Source organism: Lissotriton helveticus, chromosome 11 (assembly GCF_964261635.1).
Source record: "Lissotriton helveticus chromosome 11, aLisHel1.1, whole genome shotgun sequence".
Lineage (NCBI taxonomy): Eukaryota > Metazoa > Chordata > Amphibia > Caudata > Salamandridae > Lissotriton > Lissotriton helveticus.
In genome coordinates this window covers 173,642,926-173,667,980 of record NC_136072.1, presented here as the reverse complement: position 1 = coordinate 173,667,980, position 25,055 = coordinate 173,642,926, and the positions used below count along the sequence as shown (strand labels likewise).

The 25,055-nt window shown below is 51.2% G+C and overlaps 1 protein-coding gene across 1 annotated transcript in view; it reads left to right on the top strand.

Moving 5' to 3' along the window:
• LOC144791158 (anosmin-1-like) overlaps positions 1-25,055 on the top strand; it is a 200,616-nt gene that overhangs the window by 70,137 nt on the left and 105,424 nt on the right. Inside the window, exon 2 of the mRNA XM_078665813.1 lies at positions 8,393-8,440. Coding sequence (XP_078521939.1) covers positions 8,393-8,440 — 48 coding nt within the window. The remainder of the gene's footprint in view (positions 1-8,392; positions 8,441-25,055) is intronic.

The following is a 25,055-nucleotide window of genomic DNA, read 5'->3' as shown; positions in this document are numbered from 1 at the left end:
CCTTCTAGAGGGACACGACATGCCTGTAACCTATAACCCGGTTAAAAGTCAGACAGAGCCTTAGCATCCACCAAATGGATGCTGCCACCGAGACACAAGTCTGCCCTCCTGCTGCTGGGAGTCCTCCCAGAGCAGGAGATAAGGACAAAGGGTTTCCTGCCAGGGGCGGTGCCAGCACCGTCCCAGACAGGGTTTTGTGTATTGTAGGTAGGCAGGGCTTTAGAGGAAGGTGACTGCAAGTAGCACCCCGGTGCTCACTGTGCATAGGCCGGCTTGAACCAGTTCCAGGGTCACTCCAGACCCTGTGCTGGGGAAAAGCCCGCCAAGGAAGTGGGTGTAACCACCCCCCTCCTAGTCCCACCCATAGGGCAGGACTTAGTCGCGTGCCAGCCCCTTTTTACAGGAAAGGTAGAGACTGGCCCCCTTCCAAATCAGATCATCTTTGAATCCTGAAACTACTTTCTGCGAAAGGAACTCAAGACTTCTTCCTAAGATTTCTCCCTTGTGACTAAGGAGTAGTCACCCTGCATCCGCAGGCACCATCCAAGAACACTGCGGTCTGCTGCACGTCCTTCCTCCGGAATCCGACTGCCCAGCTCGACGAGACCCGGCTTCCCTGGCACCTCTGACCTCTACCCACCTCTACAGCACAGCTGAGAACCGTGGGTGCGACGAGACCTCGAGGGACCGGCCATCGCCAAGACTGCACGACTTCTGCACAGCAAGCCCGCCGAGTATTCCACTGGTGAGTGCTTTGGGGTCCGAGAAGCCCCGACTCTGAGCAGCTCCAGCTCCGAAGTGCAGCCCCCCAGCATCTCCACGATCTGCGTGGGGCCCTTCTGCTTTCCGCTGCTCACCGCGTTGTTTGGCTACTAGCCCGTTGGCTTGTGGCCTCCCTGACGACGCCCGACGACATTTCTGCTGCTGGTCTGGTTGCTCCAGACTGGCCCTTGCTCCCTCCCAGAAGAGGAGCACCCCGGACCCTCCTGGTCCACTCAAGACGCCATTTTGAGTCCACCGCGTGGGCTTGAATTAGCCAAGGCTTGTTGCCCAATCCTGGGTAACTTCGACGCCAACGACTTCATCCTTCGTGGGACAGCTCGCACCTCCATCCTGGTCGCCGACAACGCCTCCTGGTCCGAGAGACTGCAGAGCCCAGCAGCGCCCACTCACCTGACTGCGGTGACTTCGCCCGGTGCCATCCTGGTGCCCACTCAATCACTGGCTAGTGATTCAAGAACTTGGTCCCCTCTGCTTTCAGGTTTCTTCTTCCTTGATCCAGGCTTGGATCCATCGAACTTTCCTTCACTGGTCGCCTGCCAGCAACTTCTTCCTTCCAGGCTCCCGGTCCGGCAACGAGATCCCCGACGTCTTTTCAGGCCTATGCAGCTGCAGCCCCTGGGCTAGGTAACTTCGGCACTCCGGTGTCCCAGCATAGCCTCACTATCCAAGGGTCAGGATCCACTGTCGTTTTCTTCCTACCAGGTCGGGTTCGCCCGTGAACACTAACTTTGCCTTTACTAGCCTCCATAGACTTTGTCCCGCATCCCGCGTGAGAGTGCACACTCTGCACCCGAGTCCCCTGGGCCTCCTAGTAGTAATCTAACGATTCCCTAGTCCAGTCCTAGCGATTCCAAAGCCTATTAGAACTGTTACTTACCTGCTAGTAATTCGCATTCCACTTTTAGCGTATATGGTTTTTCGTGCCCCTCGGGCATTTGTGTAACGTGCTAACTTAAAAGTATTTTCGTAAGAGTTTTGTTGTGTGCCTAGCACCCTGTCCTCATAAAGAGTACAGGGTTGTTGTGATTCTAATAAATACATTGTTTATTTTCATAACACTTGTGTGGTGTCCTTTCACTGGGTGTTCAAGGGGTAATGTGATGGTAAAACAGCTGGCTTAACACGCCCTCTAGAGTCTTAGCCTTAGACTGCTCGTATCCATGCTACTAGGATAGCTGGTCTATAAGGTTGACTTACAACCAATCATCAATAAGGGTTGTTTGGACTGATATATAGTGATCACTAGAATAGTGAACACTGCACATCAGGCCAACTTCTCACATTGGTGAGCAGCGGTTGGGATTTGAGCTTGCTGTTGTTTTACCACACATGCCCTAAGAATATCTTGTGAAAGATCACATAAGTACTAAAGGTACATATAACTTAGCTTAGAATACTCTGAGTTCTACTGAACCAGCTGTTGTAGCTCCTAGGGCCTAGCACACCCTAAACTACAACTCTAGCAAGGGATCAGTAGGCAAACATATAGTGTAGGTAAGTGCACCACTTACACCTCACTAGAAAAGCATGTCGACTCAGGGGGACTCTACTGAGACTCCCCTGGTCAGTGTTGACCCTCCACAGGTCACTTCAAGATATGCAGCTCTCAATTTTCAGGAGATGAGGCAACTCTGTGTCTCCAGGAAACTGAAGCAGGGGTCTAACCCCACCCTTCCCTTTCTGATAGGTCTCTTAGAGACATATGATGCCAGAAAGCTCTCTCAGTTACATGAGAGCATGCCAGCCTTAGAGGGAACCTCTGGGGATCCAGACCTCCCCAACACTGATTCAGCAGTTGAGGAGGAGGATGAGGAGGTACTCTCTGGGGATGAGGTAGACAAGGGTCTTGAGGTAGTCAGAAGGCTAACTAGGACCAACTTAGACTTACTTGGGCTAGGATCTGGGGGCCCCCCAGTACTAACCCGAAGTGGGCCTAACCTTGGAGTTAGGAGAGATAGATCTCTTTCTAGGGACTCCAATAGATCTCTGCACTCTAATGCCTCTTCTCAGGGGAGAAGGAATCCTCCACAAAGGAGATTTACTTCCCCTCAGAGAAGGGAGCATGAGGCTAGGATGAGACAAGCTGAACTGAGGATTGAAAGGGAAGAAATTGCCCTGGCCAAAGAGAAGCTTGCCCTGGCAAGAGAGCAGCAGATGAGTGGGCTAGCTCCCACTGGTGGCAGCAATCTCCCAAGAGATAGAGAGAAGGGTTTAGATACTAAACACCTGACTAAAATAGTGCCCCCCTTTAAGCAAGGGGATGACATCCAGAAATGGATGGCTGCTCTGGAGAGGGCCTGCACTGTGCAGAACATTCCCCAGAGTCAGTGGGCAGCTATACTGTGGCTCTCCTTTGATGGTAAAGGTAGAGATAAGCTCCTCACTACAAGAGTGGAGGATGCTAACAATTACCAGGTCCTGAAAAATGCACTGGTTGATGGGTTTGGTTTAACCACTGAGCAGTACAGGTTGCTGTTCAGAGACACCCAGAAAACTCAGTCTCAGGACTGGTCAGACTTTGTTGATTGTGCCACTAAGGCTTTGGAAGGCTGGCTACTGGGTAGTAAGGTTACTGATTTCAAGGGATTGTATAATCTAATTATGAGAGAGCAAGTCTTAAATAATTGTCAGAACCAGTTATTACACCAGCACCTGGTGGACTCTGATCTGACCTCTCCACAAGAATTGGGTAAGAGGGCAGACAAATGGGTCAGAACCAGGATTAGGCCCAAGAACCAAGGTGGTGACCAGAAAAAGGAATCAACCAAGCCTCAAGAGAAGGGTGGGAATAAATCTCCAGATCAAACCACATCAGGGCCCCAAAAATCCTCTGAGGGGGGTGGGTCCCAGAATCCTTCCAACAACCAGAAGAAACCTTATTGTTATCCCTGTAAACAGGTGGGTCATTTAAAAACTGACAGCAGTTGCCCAAAGAATAACAATAAGGAAAACATACCCCCAAGTAACATTCCCAAACCTCCTGTTACTACTAGTAGTAATCCCCCAGGTGGTGGGAGTGCCCCCAAGAATTTGGGTGCATTTACTTTGGGAGTTCCTGGGGACTCTGGCCTAACCAGGTCCCCAAACTTAGATACTCTTGTCTGTGAGACTGGCATGGGGTTTGCCAACTTCACAACTTGTCCCAACACTTTGGGCAAGTACAGACAGGAGCCCCTCATCAATGGTATAAAAGTTGAGGCCTATAGAGATACAGGGGCTAGCATCACTATGGTGACTGAGAGTCTAGTCCCCTCAAGGCAACTCTTACCTGGTGCCACATACCAGGTGACCAATATTGATGGAGTACAGAGAGATCATCCCATGGCAGTGGTCAATCTCAGCTGGGGAGGTGTCACTGGCCACAAGAGAGTGGCAGTGTCACCAAACTTGCCTGTAGATTGCCTACTGGGGAATGATTTAGAGCTCTCAGCCTGGGCTGAAGTAGAGCAAGAGACCCATTCTAGAATGGTGAACATCCATGGTAAGGTTAGTGGGGCAGTGGTAGCCACAGCCCCAGTCCAAGATATCCTCCCTGAACAGGTCAGGAGGGTTGTGCCAGTCACAACCCAATCTCAGACAACTTCCTTCCCAGAACAGGTTGTCAAGGCTGTCATGGTAACAGCCCACACCCAAACTGAGCCCCCTCCTGAAAAGGTTGGGAGAGTTGTGATGGCCACAGCTCAAACTCAGACAGATGATAGTGTTGTGAAGCCTGAAACTATGGATCACTCCACTCAGACAGAGAGCATTGAGGAGGAAGAGAAATCTCCCTCCCACCAGACTTTAGGAACAGATCAGCCTCCTCAGGGAACTGATCTGACCCCTTGTGAAGCAACTGCCACAGAGGTAGTCAGGCCTAGCCTGGCAGAACCCCTGATGTCAGTGGACCCTTCCAAGGTGGGACCCAGTCTGGAGCAGGTAACCTGCCCCTCTCTACCCTGCCTCAGTCAGCCCAGGGCTGTAGAGGTCAGGGAGGCCAGTGTTGGACCCCAAAGGGCCCCCTGTCCAAAAGAATTTCCCAATCAGCAGATTAAGGGCACTGAAGCTAGTAGTCCTAGCCAAGTGAAAATAAAACATACTCCTGAGGGATCCCCCTTAAAATTAGTTAGGGACCTCCCACAGATGGACACTGTTGGGCACAGCCAAACTTGGGACCTGAGGGCCCCAGACCTGACCTGTCCCTCCAGTAAGCCAAACAGAGGGACCCAACCTCCAGCTGTAGGTAGCCAGAGGTTGACCCTGAGAGCCCAAAACAACTCAGTCTTGGAAAGAAAGGCCTATATGGTGGAAAATGATTGGAGGAAGCTGAGCCCAAAATTAGTGGAGCCTCACTTCAGTACTCCATTTCAGCACCAGCCTTTTTCTTTGACAAAACACACCACAGGTAGAGATTCCCTATGGTGGAGACCCTCAGACACCCTTAGGGTGAGGGATTGCTTAGTGGACCATGACATAGGGGGTAACCATGCCAGTGCTGGTACTTCCTTAAATGGCCACTTAGGCAATATAGGCTTACCTGGACAAGGATAGCCTTATCTCCTTTCGTTTGGGGGGGGGTTATGTAGGAAGGTTGACCCCTGACTATGGTTGCCCCCAACTTTTTGCCTGGTGTTTTGCTGGTTTTCTGACTTAGTTGACCTGAGGCCCTGCTGTTCAGGACCTCAGGCCCACTGCTCTCTCTGTAAAATGGATTCCATGTACCTTAGGTACATATCTAAATTGGATACTGAGTCACCTTATCAGTCCCTGTACTGTGTACCTTAGGTACCCAGGGCCTAGGTGTACCCAGGGCCTACCAGGGGCTGCAGCATGTATTATGCCACCCCTGGATGGCCATCCAAATCTGACACAACTGGCTGCACGACAGCTGGGGCAAGGTGGTGTACTCACCCTTTGCTTTAGATATAGTATACCTATATCTAACCCTAAAATGGACACACAGATCTCCTATCAGTCACTCCTATGGCAGGCCTTAACAATCCTGAAGGCAGAGTGCTTGGAATCGTGTGAGATGGTGCTCTGGCATGAGCTGAGCCTGTCTGCGGCTTTCGGGATCCATCCCTTAGCCGTTTCCATGATATCGCATACCATATACTCTTAAGTGCATTATAATCCTCGCGGTTATGTGCCAACTCTGGTATCGCTTTATCAAAACATGTCGAGTAAGGTGTCATACGAATTGGAATACTAACCCCTCGCCAATTCTGGCGACGGGGTTAGCATTCCACCCTTCTAGAGGGACACGACATGCCTGTAACCTATAACCCGGTTAAAAGTCAGACAGAGCCTTAGCATCCACCAAATGGATGCTGCCACCGAGACACAAGTCTGCCCTCCTGCTGCTGGGAGTCCTCCCAGAGCAGGAGATAAGGACAAAGGGTTTCCTGCCAGGGGCGGTGCCAGCACCGTCCCAGACAGGGTTTTGTGTATTGTAGGTAGGCAGGGCTTTAGAGGAAGGTGACTGCAAGTAGCACCCCGGTGCTCACTGTGCATAGGCCGGCTTGAACCAGTTCCAGGGTCACTCCAGACCCTGTGCTGGGGAAAAGCCCGCCAAGGAAGTGGGTGTAACCACCCCCCTCCTAGTCCCACCCATAGGGCAGGACTTAGTCGCGTGCCAGCCCCTTTTTACAGGAAAGGTAGAGACTGGCCCCCTTCCAAATCAGATCATCTTTGAATCCTGAAACTACTTTCTGCGAAAGGAACTCAAGACTTCTTCCTAAGATTTCTCCCTTGTGACTAAGGAGTAGTCACCCTGCATCCGCAGGCACCATCCAAGAACACTGCGGTCTGCTGCACGTCCTTCCTCCGGAATCCGACTGCCCAGCTCGACGAGACCCGGCTTCCCTGGCACCTCTGACCTCTACCCACCTCTACAGCACAGCTGAGAACCGTGGGTGCGACGAGACCTCGAGGGACCGGCCATCGCCAAGACTGCACGACTTCTGCACAGCAAGCCCGCCGAGTATTCCACTGGTGAGTGCTTTGGGGTCCGAGAAGCCCCGACTCTGAGCAGCTCCAGCTCCGAAGTGCAGCCCCCCAGCATCTCCACGATCTGCGTGGGGCCCTTCTGCTTTCCGCTGCTCACCGCGTTGTTTGGCTACTAGCCCGTTGGCTTGTGGCCTCCCTGACGACGCCCGACGACATTTCTGCTGCTGGTCTGGTTGCTCCAGACTGGCCCTTGCTCCCTCCCAGAAGAGGAGCACCCCGGACCCTCCTGGTCCACTCAAGACGCCATTTTGAGTCCACCGCGTGGGCTTGAATTAGCCAAGGCTTGTTGCCCAATCCTGGGTAACTTCGACGCCAACGACTTCATCCTTCGTGGGACAGCTCGCACCTCCATCCTGGTCGCCGACAACGCCTCCTGGTCCGAGAGACTGCAGAGCCCAGCAGCGCCCACTCACCTGACTGCGGTGACTTCGCCCGGTGCCATCCTGGTGCCCACTCAATCACTGGCTAGTGATTCAAGAACTTGGTCCCCTCTGCTTTCAGGTTTCTTCTTCCTTGATCCAGGCTTGGATCCATCGAACTTTCCTTCACTGGTCGCCTGCCAGCAACTTCTTCCTTCCAGGCTCCCGGTCCGGCAACGAGATCCCCGACGTCTTTTCAGGCCTATGCAGCTGCAGCCCCTGGGCTAGGTAACTTCGGCACTCCGGTGTCCCAGCATAGCCTCACTATCCAAGGGTCAGGATCCACTGTCGTTTTCTTCCTACCAGGTCGGGTTCGCCCGTGAACACTAACTTTGCCTTTACTAGCCTCCATAGACTTTGTCCCGCATCCCGCGTGAGAGTGCACACTCTGCACCCGAGTCCCCTGGGCCTCCTAGTAGTAATCTAACGATTCCCTAGTCCAGTCCTAGCGATTCCAAAGCCTATTAGAACTGTTACTTACCTGCTAGTAATTCGCATTCCACTTTTAGCGTATATGGTTTTTCGTGCCCCTCGGGCATTTGTGTAACGTGCTAACTTAAAAGTATTTTCGTAAGAGTTTTGTTGTGTGCCTAGCACCCTGTCCTCATAAAGAGTACAGGGTTGTTGTGATTCTAATAAATACATTGTTTATTTTCATAACACTTGTGTGGTGTCCTTTCACTGGGTGTTCAAGGGGTAATGTGATGGTAAAACAGCTGGCTTAACACGCCCTCTAGAGTCTTAGCCTTAGACTGCTCGTATCCATGCTACTAGGATAGCTGGTCTATAAGGTTGACTTACAACCAATCATCAATAAGGGTTGTTTGGACTGATATATAGTGATCACTAGAATAGTGAACACTGCACATCAGGCCAACTTCTCACATCAGGAACTTAAGCATGTATCTTGAGTGAGCTTGGATTGTGCTATTTTTCTTATTCTCTTCTTGATTTTAAGTCTGAGTTGCCAATGCTTCTTGTGTAGTGTTGGCTTCTGGAGGTAGTTGTTGTCCTAGATAGGGTGGTCCTAGATACGGTGGTTTGCGTGCTGCTTTATAAAGCTTTTTTCTATTTCCAGGAAGTCCTTAGTGATGTGTTTCATGTTATAACCCATTGCTATCAAGCAAGTTTATTCCACTTTTACTGTACATCAAATTGTATTTTAACTGCAACCAATAATTTTCATTTTTTCTTCTCTCTAGAATGATGACATTTTGAATTGGTGTGACAGCAACAGAAGATGTTCTCAGGTAAGGCAAGTTAATCCTGGTGGGCCAACATTTTTATTTAATAATGCCCCTAGAATTAGATTGTGTGTTGGAGTCTGACTACCTCAAAATTTTTGTTGGTTTGCTGTTAGTGACCTTTACTACTTGGATGAAGGCACCCTTTTAGTATCTGTGTCTGTTGACAGTGTTGACATAGAGCCTGTCCACATAGGGTCTCCTGCAACAAAAGCATGTGTGCCTTTTTTTTAGCCATTTTGATCACAATGCTGATTGGGTCGTCTGGGATTTAAATCTACAGCTCCTTTGTAATACTTCAAATGAACTAAACTCTCATTATTGTTATGTAATAATCAAAGCTGTCTGCAGCTGTATATGCCCTACTCCACTGATCCAGAGACATACAGATGACAGGCAGCTGTAAGTAACATTGTAAACTCCACTAGCATAAGGAGCTACATGTTTTCTCAAGCAATAACAAAAACAACAAGGTGATGTATGGAATGCTTGAATTAATCTCAGTCACTGTCAATCACTCGGATAGCATCCCAATCCACTGTTCTTCAGCTCACCATACCATCTCAGTTTGGACCCAGCCATATGAAAATCAGCCTTGACCCTGCTCCTCATGGGAACAGTCCAGCCCAAACTGCCAGGCCATGTCCTCCCTGCACCAGAACACAAGCGACCTAGGACTGGTTTCGCCCTAGTTAGGACTCTTCAGCCAGGTTTAGCTTGGTTCCAGTAGCAAAGTGAGCCCAGAACCCACATCTGGGCGGCAAATGCAATAACAACAAGGTGATAGGTGGAATGTTTGAATTAATCTCAGCCACTGGCAATTGCTCAGTCCGCATCCCAGTCCATCTTTTTGGCCCACCAAGCTGTACCCGACTGATCAGCCAATAACTAGGGTAAAATTGGTCCTGGTTGTTGTGTTCCGCTTCAGGGAGGACCTAGCTTAGCAATTTGTGCTGAATTGTTCCCATGATGAACAGGGTCAAGACTGATTTCATATGGCTGGGTCCAAACTGAAAAAATTCTCAGTTATGACAACAAAGCGAAAGAAATCTTCTCCATTGTGGATGAGCTCGTCAAACCTGATCGGATTACCACTAAACCAATCCCCTCCCAACAGCTCTGCGACTCCCTCAACACTTATTTTTTCGATAAAATAGCCATGATCAAAGCCAGTATTCCCAAGATTGTATCCCCCCCGGAGCCCGCTCAGATATATCACAATCCGTTTTCATTTGATTTATTCCCACCCTTCACACAAGAGATGTTTTTCTCCCTCCTTAAAAAAGTCCGCTCTGGTTCCCCCACAGACAGCTTCCCCCTCACATTGCTCGTGAGATTTTCCTCCAGCTCCCCGAAATCCCATTGTCTCTTCTTAACAAATCCCTGTCTACTGGCATTTTGCCTAATTGCTTCGAAATGGCAGAAGTACGACCTATTTTGAAAAAACCAGGCACAGATCCCACCGTACCCAGTAATTTTCGACCCATCTCACTTCTAAAGTTTCTGGGAAAAATCCTGGAAGCCTATGTCACAAGCTGCCTTAGTACATTCGTGGAACACTCACACTACCTGGACCCACACCAGGAGGGTTTTAGACCCGAACACTACACTGAATCCATCATACTGGCAGTCCATGATGAGCTGAGAAGAGGCGCGGACCACAACATCTCGCAGGCACTTGTCCTCCTGGATTTGTCGGCTGCCTTCGACACCGTCGACCATAAACTTTTGGTCGAACGAGTCAAGGGCGCCGGCATCCAGTGTATCCCCCTAAAATGGATCTCCTCTTTCCTAAGTAATCGCCACCAAGCCGCCCATCTATCTGACCTCACGTCGGGAAAAAAGGAACTCACCTGCGGGGTCCCCCAGGGTTCTTCCCTTTCCCTGCTCCTATTCAATCTCTACATCCAGCCACTAATATAAGATCTACGGAGGAGGGACGTAGCTATCTTCAACTACGCCGATGACATTCAACTCGTCTTCACCATTGACCCCTCTCCTCCTGCAATCGAATCCTTTCAGTCCACTATGACGTTAATTCGAACCTGGATGAATACAAGCCAACTTAAATTAAACCCAGACAAGACTGAGTTGGTACTTACTAGGCCCTCACTCAATCCCTGGAACCCTAGCTTTTGGCCACCCGCCCTGGGCCCTCCACCCACCCCTGCCGGTGCGGTCAAAAGCCTTGGGGTCCTAATTAGTAGCGATCTTACCTAAAAAACTAAGGTCAATTCTGTAGTCTCCTCCTGTTTTTTTCACTTACGAAGGATACGAAAATTTAGCAAATTTCTCTCCTTTGAGGCCCTGGTCCAGGTCACCCTGGCCCTAGTCATGTCACGAATTGACTACTCCAACTCCTTGTACGCCGGGATTCCTGCTTATCAGCTGCAGAGGCTTCAGTTGGTTCAGAACCAAGCGGCCAGACTTGTACACGGCCTACCAAAGTCGCACCAGGCTAAACCCCTCCTTAAGGACCTTCACTGGCTCCCTGTGGCCCAACGTTGCCTCTTTAAGATTGGTTGCTTGAACCACAGAGCTCTTTCATCCCATGGGCCAGTCTTCATTTCCAACAGGCCTTTGACGGTTGCTTGGCGGCCTTCTCTTCCACCCCTAACTATTTTCTCTACTGATGAGGGAAGTTATCCCGAAACCCGAGCCATGTCTCGGGCGATATCCAAAAACCCGGGACATGTATCGGGTCTAGAGATCATCAGTTCAACAAGTACCTACTTGCACCCACTGGGGTGAACCACTCAAGAACTCCATGTACCAGAGTCCCTAGGGGCGATCCGGAGGAGGGGCTAGCGGTGTGCGGTCCATTGCGATGGTTTCTACAAATTGGCTCCCCTGAGCTTTGAGCTGACGAGCTCCTGGACGACGCACCTGCGTGCCGGTTCGGGCATCGAGGCCTTTGACGGTTGCTTGGCGGCCTTCTATTCCACCCCTAACTATTTTCTCTACTGATGAGGGAAGTTATCCCGAAACCCGAGCCATGTCTCGGGCGATATCCAAAAACCCGGGACATGTATCGGGTCTAGAGATCATCAGTTCAACAAGTACCTACTTGCACCCACTGGGGTGAACCACTCAAGAACTCCATGTACCGGAGTCCCTAGGGGCGATCCGGAGGAGGGGCTAGCGGTGTGCGGTCCATTGCGATGGTTTCTACAAATTGGCTCCCCTGAACTTTGAGCTGACGAGCTCCTGGACGACGCACCTGCGTGCCGGTTCGGGCATCGAGGCCTTTGACGGTTGCTTGGCGGCCTTCTATTCCACCCCTAACTATTTTCTCTACTGATGAGGGAAGTTATCCCTTCATTTCATTTCTTCATTTCCAACAGAGTCCAGCGCTACATTCCCCGCCGTACTCTTTGCTCTGCCAATGCTAATCTCCTGACTCCCCTCGCCTTCAATCGCAAGAAACATGGGGGTCTTAGATTTGCGTTCCTTGCACCCCAGTTTTGGAACTCACTGCCAACCACATTACGCCAAATTGAGTCCTACCCCATGTTCAGGAAAGCTCTTAAAACATGGCTGTTCTCCCAGGCCCATGATCAATAACTCACACCCTCTCTCTGTTCATGCTTCCTCACCCCAGCGCCAAGAAACCGTCGGTGAACGAGCGCTATATAAATCCCTTTTATCATATCATATCATATTGTGGTGTGGTGAGCAAAAGAAAGATGGGTCGGAGTGTTACCCAAAGCTATTGCCAGTTAGACTTATTTGAAGCAGCCTCCTATTGCCTTTTGTACGGTTCTCTAGCAGCAAAGCTTGTCTCAGGGTTATTTTATGAAAATTCAGTGGCAGCTAAAACAAGTCTCTGCAGCCAGCTCGTTGGATGCCATTTGTTCCTCTCCTCAGTATTCTATTAAAAACCAAAGTCCACATTCTGTGGCCATCATGTATAGAATACTGTCTGGATATTCTAAGACAAGTTGTCAGGGTGTCAGAAAACTTGAAGAATTAGAACGTGCCAATGCTGTGAGTGAGGGAATATGCGGTGGTGTAACAATAGCCCCTTCAGCCCCTGCAATGTCGCTGGGCCGAGCTCCAGGGGGCCCACTCCGGCACTGTGCGCGGGAGGTGGGGACCCTGGCCTGAAAGCTCCTGACTGGGTTCTGAGTGTGTGGGTCACCCTCCGTGAACTTTTAGTGGGTCCTCCTCATGTTGAGCTATGACACTGGGAATATGGTGGATATTCAATTGCAAAGTTCTGATGTCAGAGCTGAAGTGTTCTGCATGGAAATTACTGGTCCACCTCTAAGCACATGAACTACAGTTAAAATTATTTCAGATGACATATCTAATGTGCTCCCTGAAGTTGTTGCCATGAATTCTATTTGTCTTAAAGTAAGCGACGAATGCCCCGTAGTGCACCATGCTCCCACTCCCCAACACAATTTACACCTTTTAATTTTTGTGGAAAAATTCAATATGAGCACCCGTGGGGCACGGCCCCATCTGGTGTACCAATGTGTGCGCTTGCGTGTGCTTGCATGCGCATGCATGCGTACGCGTGTATGTTGCAAAGTACCACCTATGAAAACTTTCCAATAAAACTACTTCAATCAACAGTACGTGTGAAGATGGCCAGTTCCCTGGGGAGTAGTTTTAGACTGTAACCCGATGTTAATTTAAGACATAATTGGAATAATATGAATTCAGATTAGTGGAATGTTTTCAGTGCTTCGTGTAGTTTGGGCCTGCTGCCATGAAGAGCTAAAATTTGACCATAATCATCACTTCGAACTTCTTTTGCTTGGCCCAGGCCATTCTCCGGCTTCAGTCCAAAGATGGCGGAGAAGCCTGTCTGTCTCAGGAACGTTGGAAGGTGAAGACAACATATTTGCCAAAGTGTACACTCCCTGATCCAATTGCATTTTTGTTGCTAACTATTTTGTTTCATACTGTATTTGGGATTTCAGAATATAAAATGTACTTTTCAGTTCTGATCTCCCCTGTTAACTGGCTGTAATCAAATGTCACATGCATTACCCCCAGGTCCCTCCTGACCTCGTCCCATTCCTGAAAATATGGAGATAACCATCTCCCTGACAGAAAAAAAGAAAAGGAGCATGCTGGGATACCTTACCTGCTCCCTCCCACTGGGAGTACATAAGCAGTACCAGCCCAGCATGCAGCCTGTTCTTTTTTTCTGTCTCCGACAGAATGGATGTTCGTGTATGCTGTGATGTAATTTCCTTACCTGGATTCTTCTACCAGACGGCGCCCGCTCCTGCTGGGCTGGGGTGGCGTGCTGGTCCTTCTCTGCTTCCCCTGCCTGGCTGCCTGGCTTCGCGGGCAGGGGTGCTGCTTCCTGGTGGTCTGCCTCCCGGCCTGCCTGGCTTGCTGGGTCGCGGGGCTTCTTCCTGGCTGCTTTCAGGTTTGCCGGCCCTTTGCGGCTGGTGCGCTGTCATCCCGCTGTTCTTCCGGGTCGCCTGGGCGCGTCTCCCCGAGCTTGGCCGGGTGGGAGACGCGCTGCTCCTGTGGCTTGCCGGCTTGGCGCTGGTTGGATCCTGGGGCCGGCGGTGTGTGGGGGCCTCGTTTCCTGGTGCTGCGGCCCCCGCTGCGGGTGAGTCCCGCTTTGCGGTGTTTTGATGATTCTTTGGCTCCCTGTCAAGGCTGCTGACTAGTGTGCTGGGGATCCCGGTTCGAGTCTCAGTGACTCCACATACTATGTGACTGGGCAAGTAACGTAATCTCTCTGGGTGTTTAGTTGTGCTCTGATGCATGCTGCAAGACGAATGAGGCGTAACTTTACATCTGGTTGCAGTGGGTCATTGGGCACGGCTTGGGGCTGGCTTCTTCCTGGCTCGTGTATCTCCGTTTGTTTCCTGAGCTGGCCTTACCTGCTTCTGCTTCTGGAGTGCTATGTCCTGGATCAGTGTTTATAATTCCTTTATGGCGTTTGCTGTCTTCGTGGCAGCTGGGGGTCCGAGTTTGGGTCTCGGATGTGTCGCTCTCCTTCCTGTGGTTCGGGGCTTGTCCTTTTTTTTCCCTGTGCCTTCACGTTCTTGATTGTGTCCTCATGCCCCGGACTGGTCGTACTTCTTTGGGCTGTGGACCCGGGTGTGTGACGGTGCCTTTTCCTGGCCGGGGTGCCGCTTTCCCTTGCTGGGGCACCTCCTGTTGGTCTGGCCTGCGCCCTCCCGATGCTGTTTCCATGGATTTCTTCTGCAGCTGTGCGTGTGGTGTGGCCTTCTCTGCCCGGCGCTGATGTCCTGGTGGGCGCCTGGGCAGGTTTCTTGGTGGGCGATGAGCTGTTGGGGCGCTCCTCCTGCCCTCCTGGTGAGTACCGCGTAGCGGTCCCTGTTTCTTTCTTTGATGTCCGCCTTTCCTGCTGTCTTTTCTTTGCAGGTTCCTCCTGGGCCGGGTCCTTGGCTCTCTGCCTGTGGCCGGGGTGGATCTTACTGTGGCCTCAGCGGGGCGGACTTCTCTGCCCGGCGCTGGTGTTCTGGTGGGCGCCTGGACAGTCTGTTGGGGGTGGGGGGGGGTGCTGCTGTGGCCCTCTTCCTGCCTCCATGGTAAGTGCCGTGTATCGGCGATACCTGTTTCTTTCCTGTTCGCTGTCCTTGTGCGCTGTGTGGCGGTTGGGTTGTGTGTGGACGGGTTGGCCTTGCTGGACATGTTTCCGTCTTTGCCTGCTGCCGTCCGTGACGGTTGCTGGTGGGTGTAGTCCTCTGGGCGTCTCCCTGGCGGTTGTGTGGGGTGTGTGCTGTTTTCCTGCACTGTTTCCTGCGCTCGTGTCCGCATGTTGCTTGGTCTCCTGTGCTGCCTTGGCTCTTCTGTTGCTGCCTTGGTTTGCCTTCCCCGTGCCTCCTCGTTTTGGGTGTGTTTCTCCTGTGGTGGGATCCTTCGTGGGGGTTGGCCTCCTCCTTTTGGCTCTCTCGGGTGTTCTCCTGCGGGGGGTCCCCTGTTGCTCGGGCCCCCCTGCTCTGCCCTTGTTGCGCCCCTGGTGGGTACGCCTGTGCATGCCTTGTTGGGTTGTACGTTCCCTCGCGCTTCCTGCCTGCTCCCTGGTTCCCTGTGTTTCCTTTTTGTGTTCTGGGGACGCTTCTGTTCTCCCCTGTGTGCCTTGGGCATGCCTCTTTGGTTGGCTTGCCCTTGGGCCTTGTTTTTTTTTTTTTCTTCCTGTTCCCCTGGCCTGTGTCCTGTTTGGGGGTTCCGGTTGGGCCTTGCCGGGCTCCTGTTCTTTCGTTCTCCGGCTGCTGCGGTTCCCTGTGCTTTCTGTTCCGGGGTTCTTGCTGGCTATCTTTTCTGTTTCCGTCCGGCCTCTCCCTCTGGTGCTTGCCGCTTGGATTGGGTCGTTTGCCGCTTGTGCTGTCCTCTGTGGCTGTGTTGCCCTGTGGCTGTGGCTTCTGGTCCTCCTGCTGCCTGGCCGTCCCTGGTGGGGTGTCTTCCTGCTGGGCCGTGGCTCGCTTTTTGCGGCCTTCTGTCCTTCGGTTCTTGGCGTTCCTGTGGGTTTGGTCCGGGTTCGTGCCTATGGGTTTCCTGAGGTTTCCGCTGCTGGTCGCCTCTTGCTTCCTCTATGGGTGCTTTGCTTGGGCCCTGCTCGGGCCTTCTGGCTTTCGGCGGGTTTCCTGTGTCCTCCCCTTGTTACCTTGGGGGGGGGGGGGCTGTTGGGCCCTTTCTCTGTCCTGGGGGCGCCTTGTCGCTGGGTCTTTGGCTCTGCCTTCGGTGGACGCTTGTTCTTCGTGGGCCTGGCCCTGGGCCGCTCCCTGTCTGCCGTTCCTGGCTGTGCTGTGCCCTTTCCCTGCTGGTGGGTTTTGGGTGTTGGTCTCCCCGGGTGTGTGGCCTCTCTGTACTTTCCTTTCGCCCCTTGGTTCCTGCCCTTCTGTTGGTTTGAGCGGGGTGTGTGCCTGTCTGGGTGCCGGCCCTGCCTGCCTGCCTTTTTCGCTTTTGGGCGCTTTTTTCTCCTTTCGGGTGCTTTTGCTTGCCCCGTGCTCGGGGTGTCTGCCTTCTGGTGGTGTCTCCCCCTGGTTTCCGGGGGGGGTGGGGGGGGGGGGGTTTGGGTTTGTTGTGCCCTTCCTCTGTGCTGGTGGGTCTTGGCCTTTTTTTGGTGGTGTTGGCTCGGGTTTCTTCTTGCCTGCTGCCCTGTTTCCCCTCTTGTGCCCTGTCCTGTTGGCGGTGCCTTTTCGCTCCTTGAGGGGTTTGGGTGTCTGCCTCCCCTGGTGTGTGGCCGGGTTTTTGCATCCCGCCTCTCTCGCTCTGCCTTGGGTTGCGGTTGGCTTTGCTTCCGTTCTGGGGCTTTGGGGGGCCTGGCGTTGGCCCTGTGCCCCCGTGCCGGCTGTTTTCGGCCTGTGCCCTTTGTTCTCTCGTTGGTTCTGGGGAGTCCCTTCCCACTCCCTTGTTGAGTGGTGCTCCTTGGGCTTCTTTGGGCTCCTGTCCTTTGCTTTCAGTGCCGGAGTTTTTTTCCCGTGTGCTCGGGAAGCCGTGGCTCTACCTTTGATGGTTTTGCCTTTCCGGTCCCTGTTTTGGCGTCCTGTTCGCTTTGCGTTTGGGTGCCGGGTGTGCCTCTTGGCTTGCTTCTGTTGGGCTTTGTGCTGTGGGGCCCTTCTTTGCTTCGGGTCCTTGTTTTTTTGGTCTCTGCTGGGTTCCTTTCCTGGCTGCTCCTTCTCTTGGGCTTTGTCGTGGTCCTGGGTTGGTCTTCGGTCCTTTCTGGGTCCGCTCCCTTCGGTTGGCTGTGGCGCTGGGTCCCTTTTGTGGGCTCTGGGCTTCCTTCCTCTGGTTCTCCTTTCTCTGGGAGGTCTGGCTGTGGTTGGCTGTTGTGCCTTTCCTGTGCCCCTTCCTGGTTGGGGGTTCCTTTTTGCCTCTCCCTCTGGGTCCTGGTGGCACGGTGTTGTGTGCCTCCTGGCTGGCTGTCCTGCCTGTTCTCCGGTGGGTTTCTTGGGGTTGGGCTGTGGGCCTTGTTGTTGGCCTTCTGCCTTTGGGGTTTCACCTTCGGTGGTTCCGTGGTGTGTCCCTTTTTCCTCCTGGGGGTCGGTTCCTCCTGTACGGTTCTGGGGTTTTGGTTTCCCTAGTTCCGTGTGGGCCTTTTGTTGTCTTTCTTGGCTGCGCCCTCGTTTTTGCCCCGGTCTTGGTCGTTTTTGGGGCGCCGGGTTTTTTCTCCCGGTTGGTTGTCCGTTTGGGTGCTGCTGCTCTGCGGCGTCTCTGCGGGGGTTGGTCTTTGGTTGGTCCTGCCCTATGGCCGGGTTCCTCTGTGGTTCCCTGTTGCTGCCCTTGTTTCGGTTCTGCTGGGGGCTTCCCCTGCTGTGTTGGGGTTGTCCCTCTGCTTTGTTCCTTTCTGTTCCTTGGGCTCGTCCGCCCTGTGCGGGTTGTTCTTTTCTGCCCTTGTCCTCTGGGCTGGTTTGGCCTGTTGGTTCCTGGTTGTTTGGCGGCCTGAGTCAGGGGGCTTCGCCCTTGGGGGTTTCTCGATGGTTGTTTGCCCTTTCCTGGCTCCGTTCTCTGTTGTGGCGCGTGCGCTTCTCCTGATCTTCGTTTGGTCGTGGAGGGGGGGCCTGGGTTTTGGCTCCTCTGCCTGCTCCCTTGGGTGCTTGGCTCTGCTTCTGTGCCTCCCTTCTGCGTGGCGGTCCCCTTCTGGCCTTTGGGGTCTTGGTTCGGGCCTGTGGGGTGCTGTTTTTTGGTCTGGTGCCCTTGTTGTTGGTGGGGTTCCGGAAGGCCGGGTTCTCTGCTTTGGGATGAGGTCAGGAGGGACCTGGGGGTAATGTCCTATTACTTACCGGTAATCTTCATTACTCCTGGTCCCGTTGACCTCGTCCCATTCCTTAGTTCCCTCCCTCCCTCCCTTGCGGCTGGCCTTCCTGTTGTTGGCTTGGTATTTTCAGGCTGCATGCTGGGCTGGTACTGCTTATGTACTCCCAGTGGGAGGGAGCAGGTAAGGTATCCCAGCATGCTCCTTTACTTTTTTTCTGTCAGGGAGATGGTTATCTCCATATTTTCAGGAATGGGACGAGGTCAACGGGACCAGGAGTAATGAAGATTACCGGTAAGTAATAGGACAATGGCGGAGACTAGAAAGCATTATACTTTGCCATCACCCAGAAATGTAAATTAGCATCTGCATTGTTCTTGGCCTCAGCCCACTAGTTGAAGGACCATGAAGGGACTACATGAGCCAGGTAAGGCCATGGTACTGTTGTAGTGTCAGTAGGCCCATACATGTTCCCCCTTTCTTTAATTTGTCCCACTCTCTTGGTCCTCAGATGGACTTGTTTTGTGCCGAGAGGGGTCGGATATAAAGGGTCCCAACCGTCATCCAAGGAGGACCAGTAATTGGATAACTGGACTTCAAACTAGGAATCATATTCATGTAAATTACTCTCAGGACAATGCTGTAAAGGTATAGGATTATCACTGGAAGCCCAAATCTACTGAAGCAACGTAGGCAAGGCAAAATCATACACACCAAGAGCTCGTTTAAAGCTATACAGAATAATAGCATTAGTATTTGATGCTCTGAGATCTCTCAATATGATCCCTCCTGATCATTGGTAAACCCAAATTAAGAATGCACATTAATTTGGGAGGAAATAAATCATGATAGCTGTGTCAATATGGTAATTTCAATCTAGTTCATCAAAATGTAAAGAAAGACAAATGCATCGGTAAATTTGCATCAGATTATAAGACCATTTGGTCAAATTCTAACAATATACCAAAGCTCAAGAGCTCAAGAGTTCAGGAAAGGACATGAAACATGCCAGTTCAAACAGTCTCCGAAGAAGGAAGAAGGAAGAGAACACTAGGCGCATACGGGGTATTCCTCAGATCGGAAAGGAACCAAGGTGAGTCTGCATCAGGCAAGTCAAGATTGCCAAGAAATTTACGCAAAGTCTGCTCCATGCAATTTGTGTTAGCAGAACTCCGAAAGAAAGGAAAGAGCCAGCAGACCATCTGTCACCATCCAGTGCCTGTCAGTTAAATCAGGCAATATTATATTATTAAAGTACCGGGATTGACACCTCCTGGAATTACCACATCGGATCAGACCACTCCGTTCATTGGTCAGTTCGTAAACAAGCCACAAAATGTCGAGAAATAGGTGGGACAATTACACAGTCCTTAAGCAATCCAATATGTGAATAATGCTCCTTTAGCAAGAGCACATAAGAGAGTTCAAGAGGACAGTTTCCCAGGCAGCTGTTCCGGACTGTAATGAAAAATGTAGCAAAATATCTTGTACAGTACATGAGAACTCAGGAAAGAAAACACTGTTTCACGTTATTTGTTTTATTGAGAAATTCTCTCATGAGTAGTGGATTCAGCAAGTCACGAAACTTCATGTATACAGTCAGACCCACATTATTTTGAGCTATTACATCATAAAATATATATAATTATTAAACATACATTCATAGGGAATATAAAGACGTCATGATTCTAGTATAACTCTGATGCACTTGAAATCATTTAGTACGGGTATAGATAATATGTATCAGTATGGTACACTACTACTTTGCAAATGTACTAACATGTAAATGTATTTCAAAACATATATTCAGAATATCATTTTATGGAACAAATCTTTTTATTTGTTTTATAAACAATCATTCGTTAATAAACCAGCTATATGCCTACAACCACTTTGGCCGGCAGCTAGGAATACATGCACAGGGCATATTTACACAGCTTCAGTGCCTGCAACACGGAGGCTGGCAGCGATTCAGAATATTATTTTAGGTGTATAACATTGGCAAATGTGAAATACAGTCTGAAAGTTTCACGGATGCATCGTTAATTATGAATGTGTATCACCTACTTTTCTTTTTGTCATTTCAGCACACACTTTACTCACACCAAAGATACATTTTTAATAAAATTCACCGTCATAATCAGGTTTAATCATAATATTTGATTAATTCTTATTAGTTATACACACATGTCAATGATTATAAAGAATGATTAGAGGTAAACACCATAACATGAGAGCTCACATTTACACATTTCAGCCTTCCTGAGACCTAAGCAACCAATAATACTTTTAAGTGCTAGGTGTGCAACCCTCCAAAAGCCTCCTGAGCAATGCACTGTTCCAATCAATCAATCAATCAGAACATTTGTAGAGCGCACTACTTAACCGTGAGTGTGCCAAGGCGCTGAGGGAGGGGGGAGGAGGGGATGCTGCTACTGCTCAAATAGCCAGACCTTGAGGAGTCGTCTGAAGGTTAGCAGGCCCTGGGTCTGCCGTATGAGGATGGGGAGGGTGTTCCAGGTCTTGGTGACGAGGTGGGAGAACGATCTGCCACCAGAGGTTGCTCTATGGATGCGGGGGACTGTGGCGAGGGCGACGGAGCAGAGCTGGCAGTTGGGGTTGTAGAAGCTGAGTCGTCTGTTGAGGTATGCTGGTCCGGTGTTGTGGAGTGCCTTGTGTGCGTGGGTGAGGAGCCTGAAGGTGATCATCTTGTTGACGGGGAGCCAGTGCAGGTCTCTGGGAGAAGGAAACAGGAGCAGGGAGATGGGCCAGAAGTTTTTTAGGTCCTTGGGCTCAACCTTGGGTTTCTTGTGAGGCTTTGATCTCGGCGTGCTTCCAGCTCTCCGGGAAGGTCCCTGTCTCGAAGGAGATGTTGATGACTTTCCGGAGATGGGGCGCGATGGTGGTTCTGGCTTTGTTGAAGATGTGGTGAGGGCATGCGTCTGATGGAGATCCGGAGTGGATGGCATTCATGATATTTATGGTGTCGTCATCGTTTATGTTGGTCCAGGCGAGCAGGGGGTTGGTGCGGATGGTGACCGTGGGGATGGAGGTCTCGGTGGTTGTCGGGGCGGTCGTGGCGCTGAAGCTGTCATGTAGCATACCCCTCCCCCCAAGCGCCTTGAGACCCTCCCGGGTGAGTAGTGCGCTATACAAATGGCATGATTGATTGATTGATTGATTGGATGTCAGCGATCTTGCGATGGAAGAAGGTGACTAGGGAGTCGAATAGGTCTTGCGACGGTTGGATGTCGTTGGTGTTGGAGCTGGGGTTGGAGAGTTCCTTCACAATGTTGCTGGTGTGTCTGTTGGAGGGTTTCTTGAACGGAGCGAGGGTGTTGGCGCAGTCGTCGATCCATGTCTGAGGTTGCGAGCAGCGGTGTTGGGGTCGGTGGGGTCAGCGGGTGGGCTCTATGCGAGGGTGCTGGTTAGCTGGTCTTTGGTGACTTTGCTCCAGCAGCAGAAGGGAATCTGTTGGGTGCAGTGGTGTGTGATAGGTTTCCGGAAGGTGAAGTGTATGCAGCGATGGTTGGTCCAGTGTAGTTCGGTGATGTGGTTAAAGGAGACGTGGGAGCTTGCTGAGAAGATGGGGTCAAGCGTGTGACCAGCGGAGTGGGTGGGCGTCTTGACGAGTTGTCTGAGTCCGAGGTTGGCAAGGTTGTCGATCAGGGTGGTGGAGTTGCGGTCATTGTTGTTCTCGAGGTGGAAGTTCAGGTCCCCGAGAAGGATGTAGACCGCGATGGAGTCGCTGAACTGTGGTTGGGGTCCGGGGGATCTGTAGACGAGGGTTCCTCTGAGGGTGGTGTTGGGATCGGTGTGGATCTGAAAGTGCAGGTGTTCGGCGGTGCTGAGGGTGTCGTCGGTGTTAGTCGAGACTCTGAGAGTGGTCCTGTGAACAATGGCGATTCCTCCTCCTACTCCGTTGGTGTGGTCCCTGCTGGTGATCTTGTAGCCGTCCGGGATGGCTATGGTGATGTCGGGTGCCGACGAGGGGTTCAGCCAGGTCTCCGTCAGGAAGGCGACATCTGGGGAGGTTGCGTCGAGTAGGTCCCAGAGTTCAACCGCGTGTTTGCGGGCTGAGCTGGTGTTGAGAAGGATGCATCTGAGGTGGTTGGGTTCTTTCCCGGTGGGTGGATTAGCGGATCGAATGCTGATGAAGCTGCAGTTCCGGCAGGTGGAGGGTCCTTGCGTGCGTTTCGGGGTGGCCAGGAAGCAGGTGTGTGATCGTCCGATGTTGAGTGCGTGGAGGGAGCTGGCATCGTAGCGGCGTCGGGTGTCATGTGTTGGTGGGGGCCAGGGGTTCTGGTGCTGGACGCGGTCCAGGCGTGGATGGGCACAGACGGGCTTGCCTTAGGCGCGCCATATAAGGGGAGGTGGGAGGGAGAAGCAGCTGGGAGGCGGGAGCGGGGCGGCGAAGGATGCGCTGGGGGGGCTGCAGGGGATGCAGCGGCGGGAGACCGGGCAGGAACAGCGAGGAAACCGAAGGAAAAGGGCACAGGGCACAAAAATAACACAGGGAACAAGGAGGAAAGAAACAATAACAAATAAGACAGGATCAATACAAATGCAATGCAATACAAATCCAAGGCACATTCACCCCTCTACCAGCCCATCCTTGGTTTGAGCTGCTGTGCTCTGCTCCTACAATGCTTGTCACGGCAATTCCTGCCTTTTAGTTCTTAGGCTACAGTAGCGGCCCTTGCAGGTAAGCGCTGTGGGGCATGGCGACAAACAATGGATAGGGAACGTAAAATGAATTCATAAAACCACTTACCTTGTGCTGACCGCATCGCCCAGCGTAAGAAAAGTGGTTTTATTTATTTATTTTACATTCCCTATCCCATAGTTTGTCACTTTCAACCCCCTGCCTCACCATGCTTACCTGCACTGGCCGCCACTGTTAGGCTACCAGATGACGCTATGGGCTTTTCTTTCACAAATTAAGTTTTCATGTGTTTGTTCAGTTGTATGAGCTGAACTACCCCTAGACTGCTACTCCCAGAAATCTGAGAACCTTAATTACTGGCATTTTAATCTCTTCGCGCGGTGGACATTCTGCCACGGTGCTGAAAAAATTTACGTGTGCGCAGTTTGGACGGCCCCCGGCCGTCCTCCGCACATGCCCACTGTGATGTCGGACGGTCGGAGGGCCGTCCAACGCATCGAAGAGGCTAAAAACACAAACAGCTCTTACAACCCTTCAAGATCCATGTGATCCTCGTACCATTCCCCCTCCCACAGCTCTGACGGACCCTTTCCTCGAATCAGGTCTACCATGCCACCCTTCCCTCTCGAGGTGCCCCCCACTGGGGCAACCCATCCAACTCACAGCCATATTAAGCTCTCCGTGGGAACCACACACAAATAATAGGTTTTCACTGGCAACTCTGCTTTAAAATAGATTTCTGGCATCTTCCTTGAGTTCAAGCCTGTTGGATTTTTTAAACCTCCATCTGAATAAATGCACGTTTATGTTTTTTTTATTAGTATGATGTTTTTGAGGGGTGCTTTCTGTTTAGTTACTCCCGAAAATAAATTCTTAGAAGATAGATTCCTCTGCAACGGGCAGTTGAGCGAGAAAGAAAAGACAATTAGGGGAATGTTGTACAATACAGTCTATTGCATTCTGGGTAGACATCTTTTGGATTGTTTGCAGATACAACTGAAAGGTGGAAGGATATGCGTGAAGGAATGATTCATAAGCATATTGTATTTCTCATGCCTTACATTTTTTGTTAAAGTATCCGCCCAGCCACCCTAAAATAATACAAAAAAATAAATTAATGTACTTACCTACGCTCCCTCGTCGTCCTCCGCTCCGTGCTTCTTCTGGAACGCCGAGTCCTCCTGGAGCCTCAGCCAACTCCCTTCCACGAATCCGGACGCTGCTCTCATGCAGCTGATAATGCTAGCAGCATGAGATCAGCGCCAGGATAGGTTGGAGCGGGCTGCCTTGACGTTCCATCAGGAACTGGGGTCCTGTGCCTGCTCTCCACCCAGATGTCTAAGACAGCTGAGTGGAGACGTGTAAAAGGCGCATGTCAGGCTGTTCATTCGCAAGACAGCTGGCCAAAGTGACATGCGCATTTTAAACTGGAGCAGCCAACAACACTGCTCACTGCTGCCAATCAGCAGCCATGGCCCCGCCCAGCGCGGCCACTCAGCGAAGCCGAAATAAAAAATGAAATGGTTATGAAATCTCTTCATTACCATTTTATTTTTCATGCTTGCTGGCTGCTCCTCCGCCCTAAGGAAGGAACCGCTGCTGATCCAAAGCACTGAAAGATACATCACAGTGATCTCCTTGTGTAGAAGGTGCTCTTTGTGAAATGTTTGCAAGTGGTCCATGGCTACCCCTTCATTTCACACGTCTCTTGACATGGCTAGCGGGGCATCATGTTCCTTGAGCCACAAAACCATAGGAAGGTGTGTTTGTCATTGTCCACAGAGGTCTCCGATCTCTGTATTTGCTACGTTGAGCTGTATGCATCAATGGCGTTGAAGCAATTGCACGCCTTCATTTGTAGCGGTCTTACGGACTTCTCATTTTTTGAAAGTTTGGTATGTCATCCGCATCATTGTAACGGGTCACATTGAACAATCTTATCAGGTCTGGTGAGGGGATCGGCCAAATGTTGAATAGGAGAGGAGAGATGATGGAGCCCTGAGGAAGCCCCAGAGGGACAGACATAAACATTGTTAAGAATGCCAGCTTCCTTCTGTCTTTGAGGTAGGAGGCCATTTTAAACTATTTCACTTATTTCAGGATGATGGAGTCTGTGTAGTAGTGACTGATGGTGGAATGTGTCAAATGCAGATAGCTCCTGACGCAGTAGGACACTACTCCATTCAAATTAACTTTGACTTGTAGATCATTCCATATGGGTATAAGCCATGACTCTGTGCTGAGGGAGGGGTATCTTC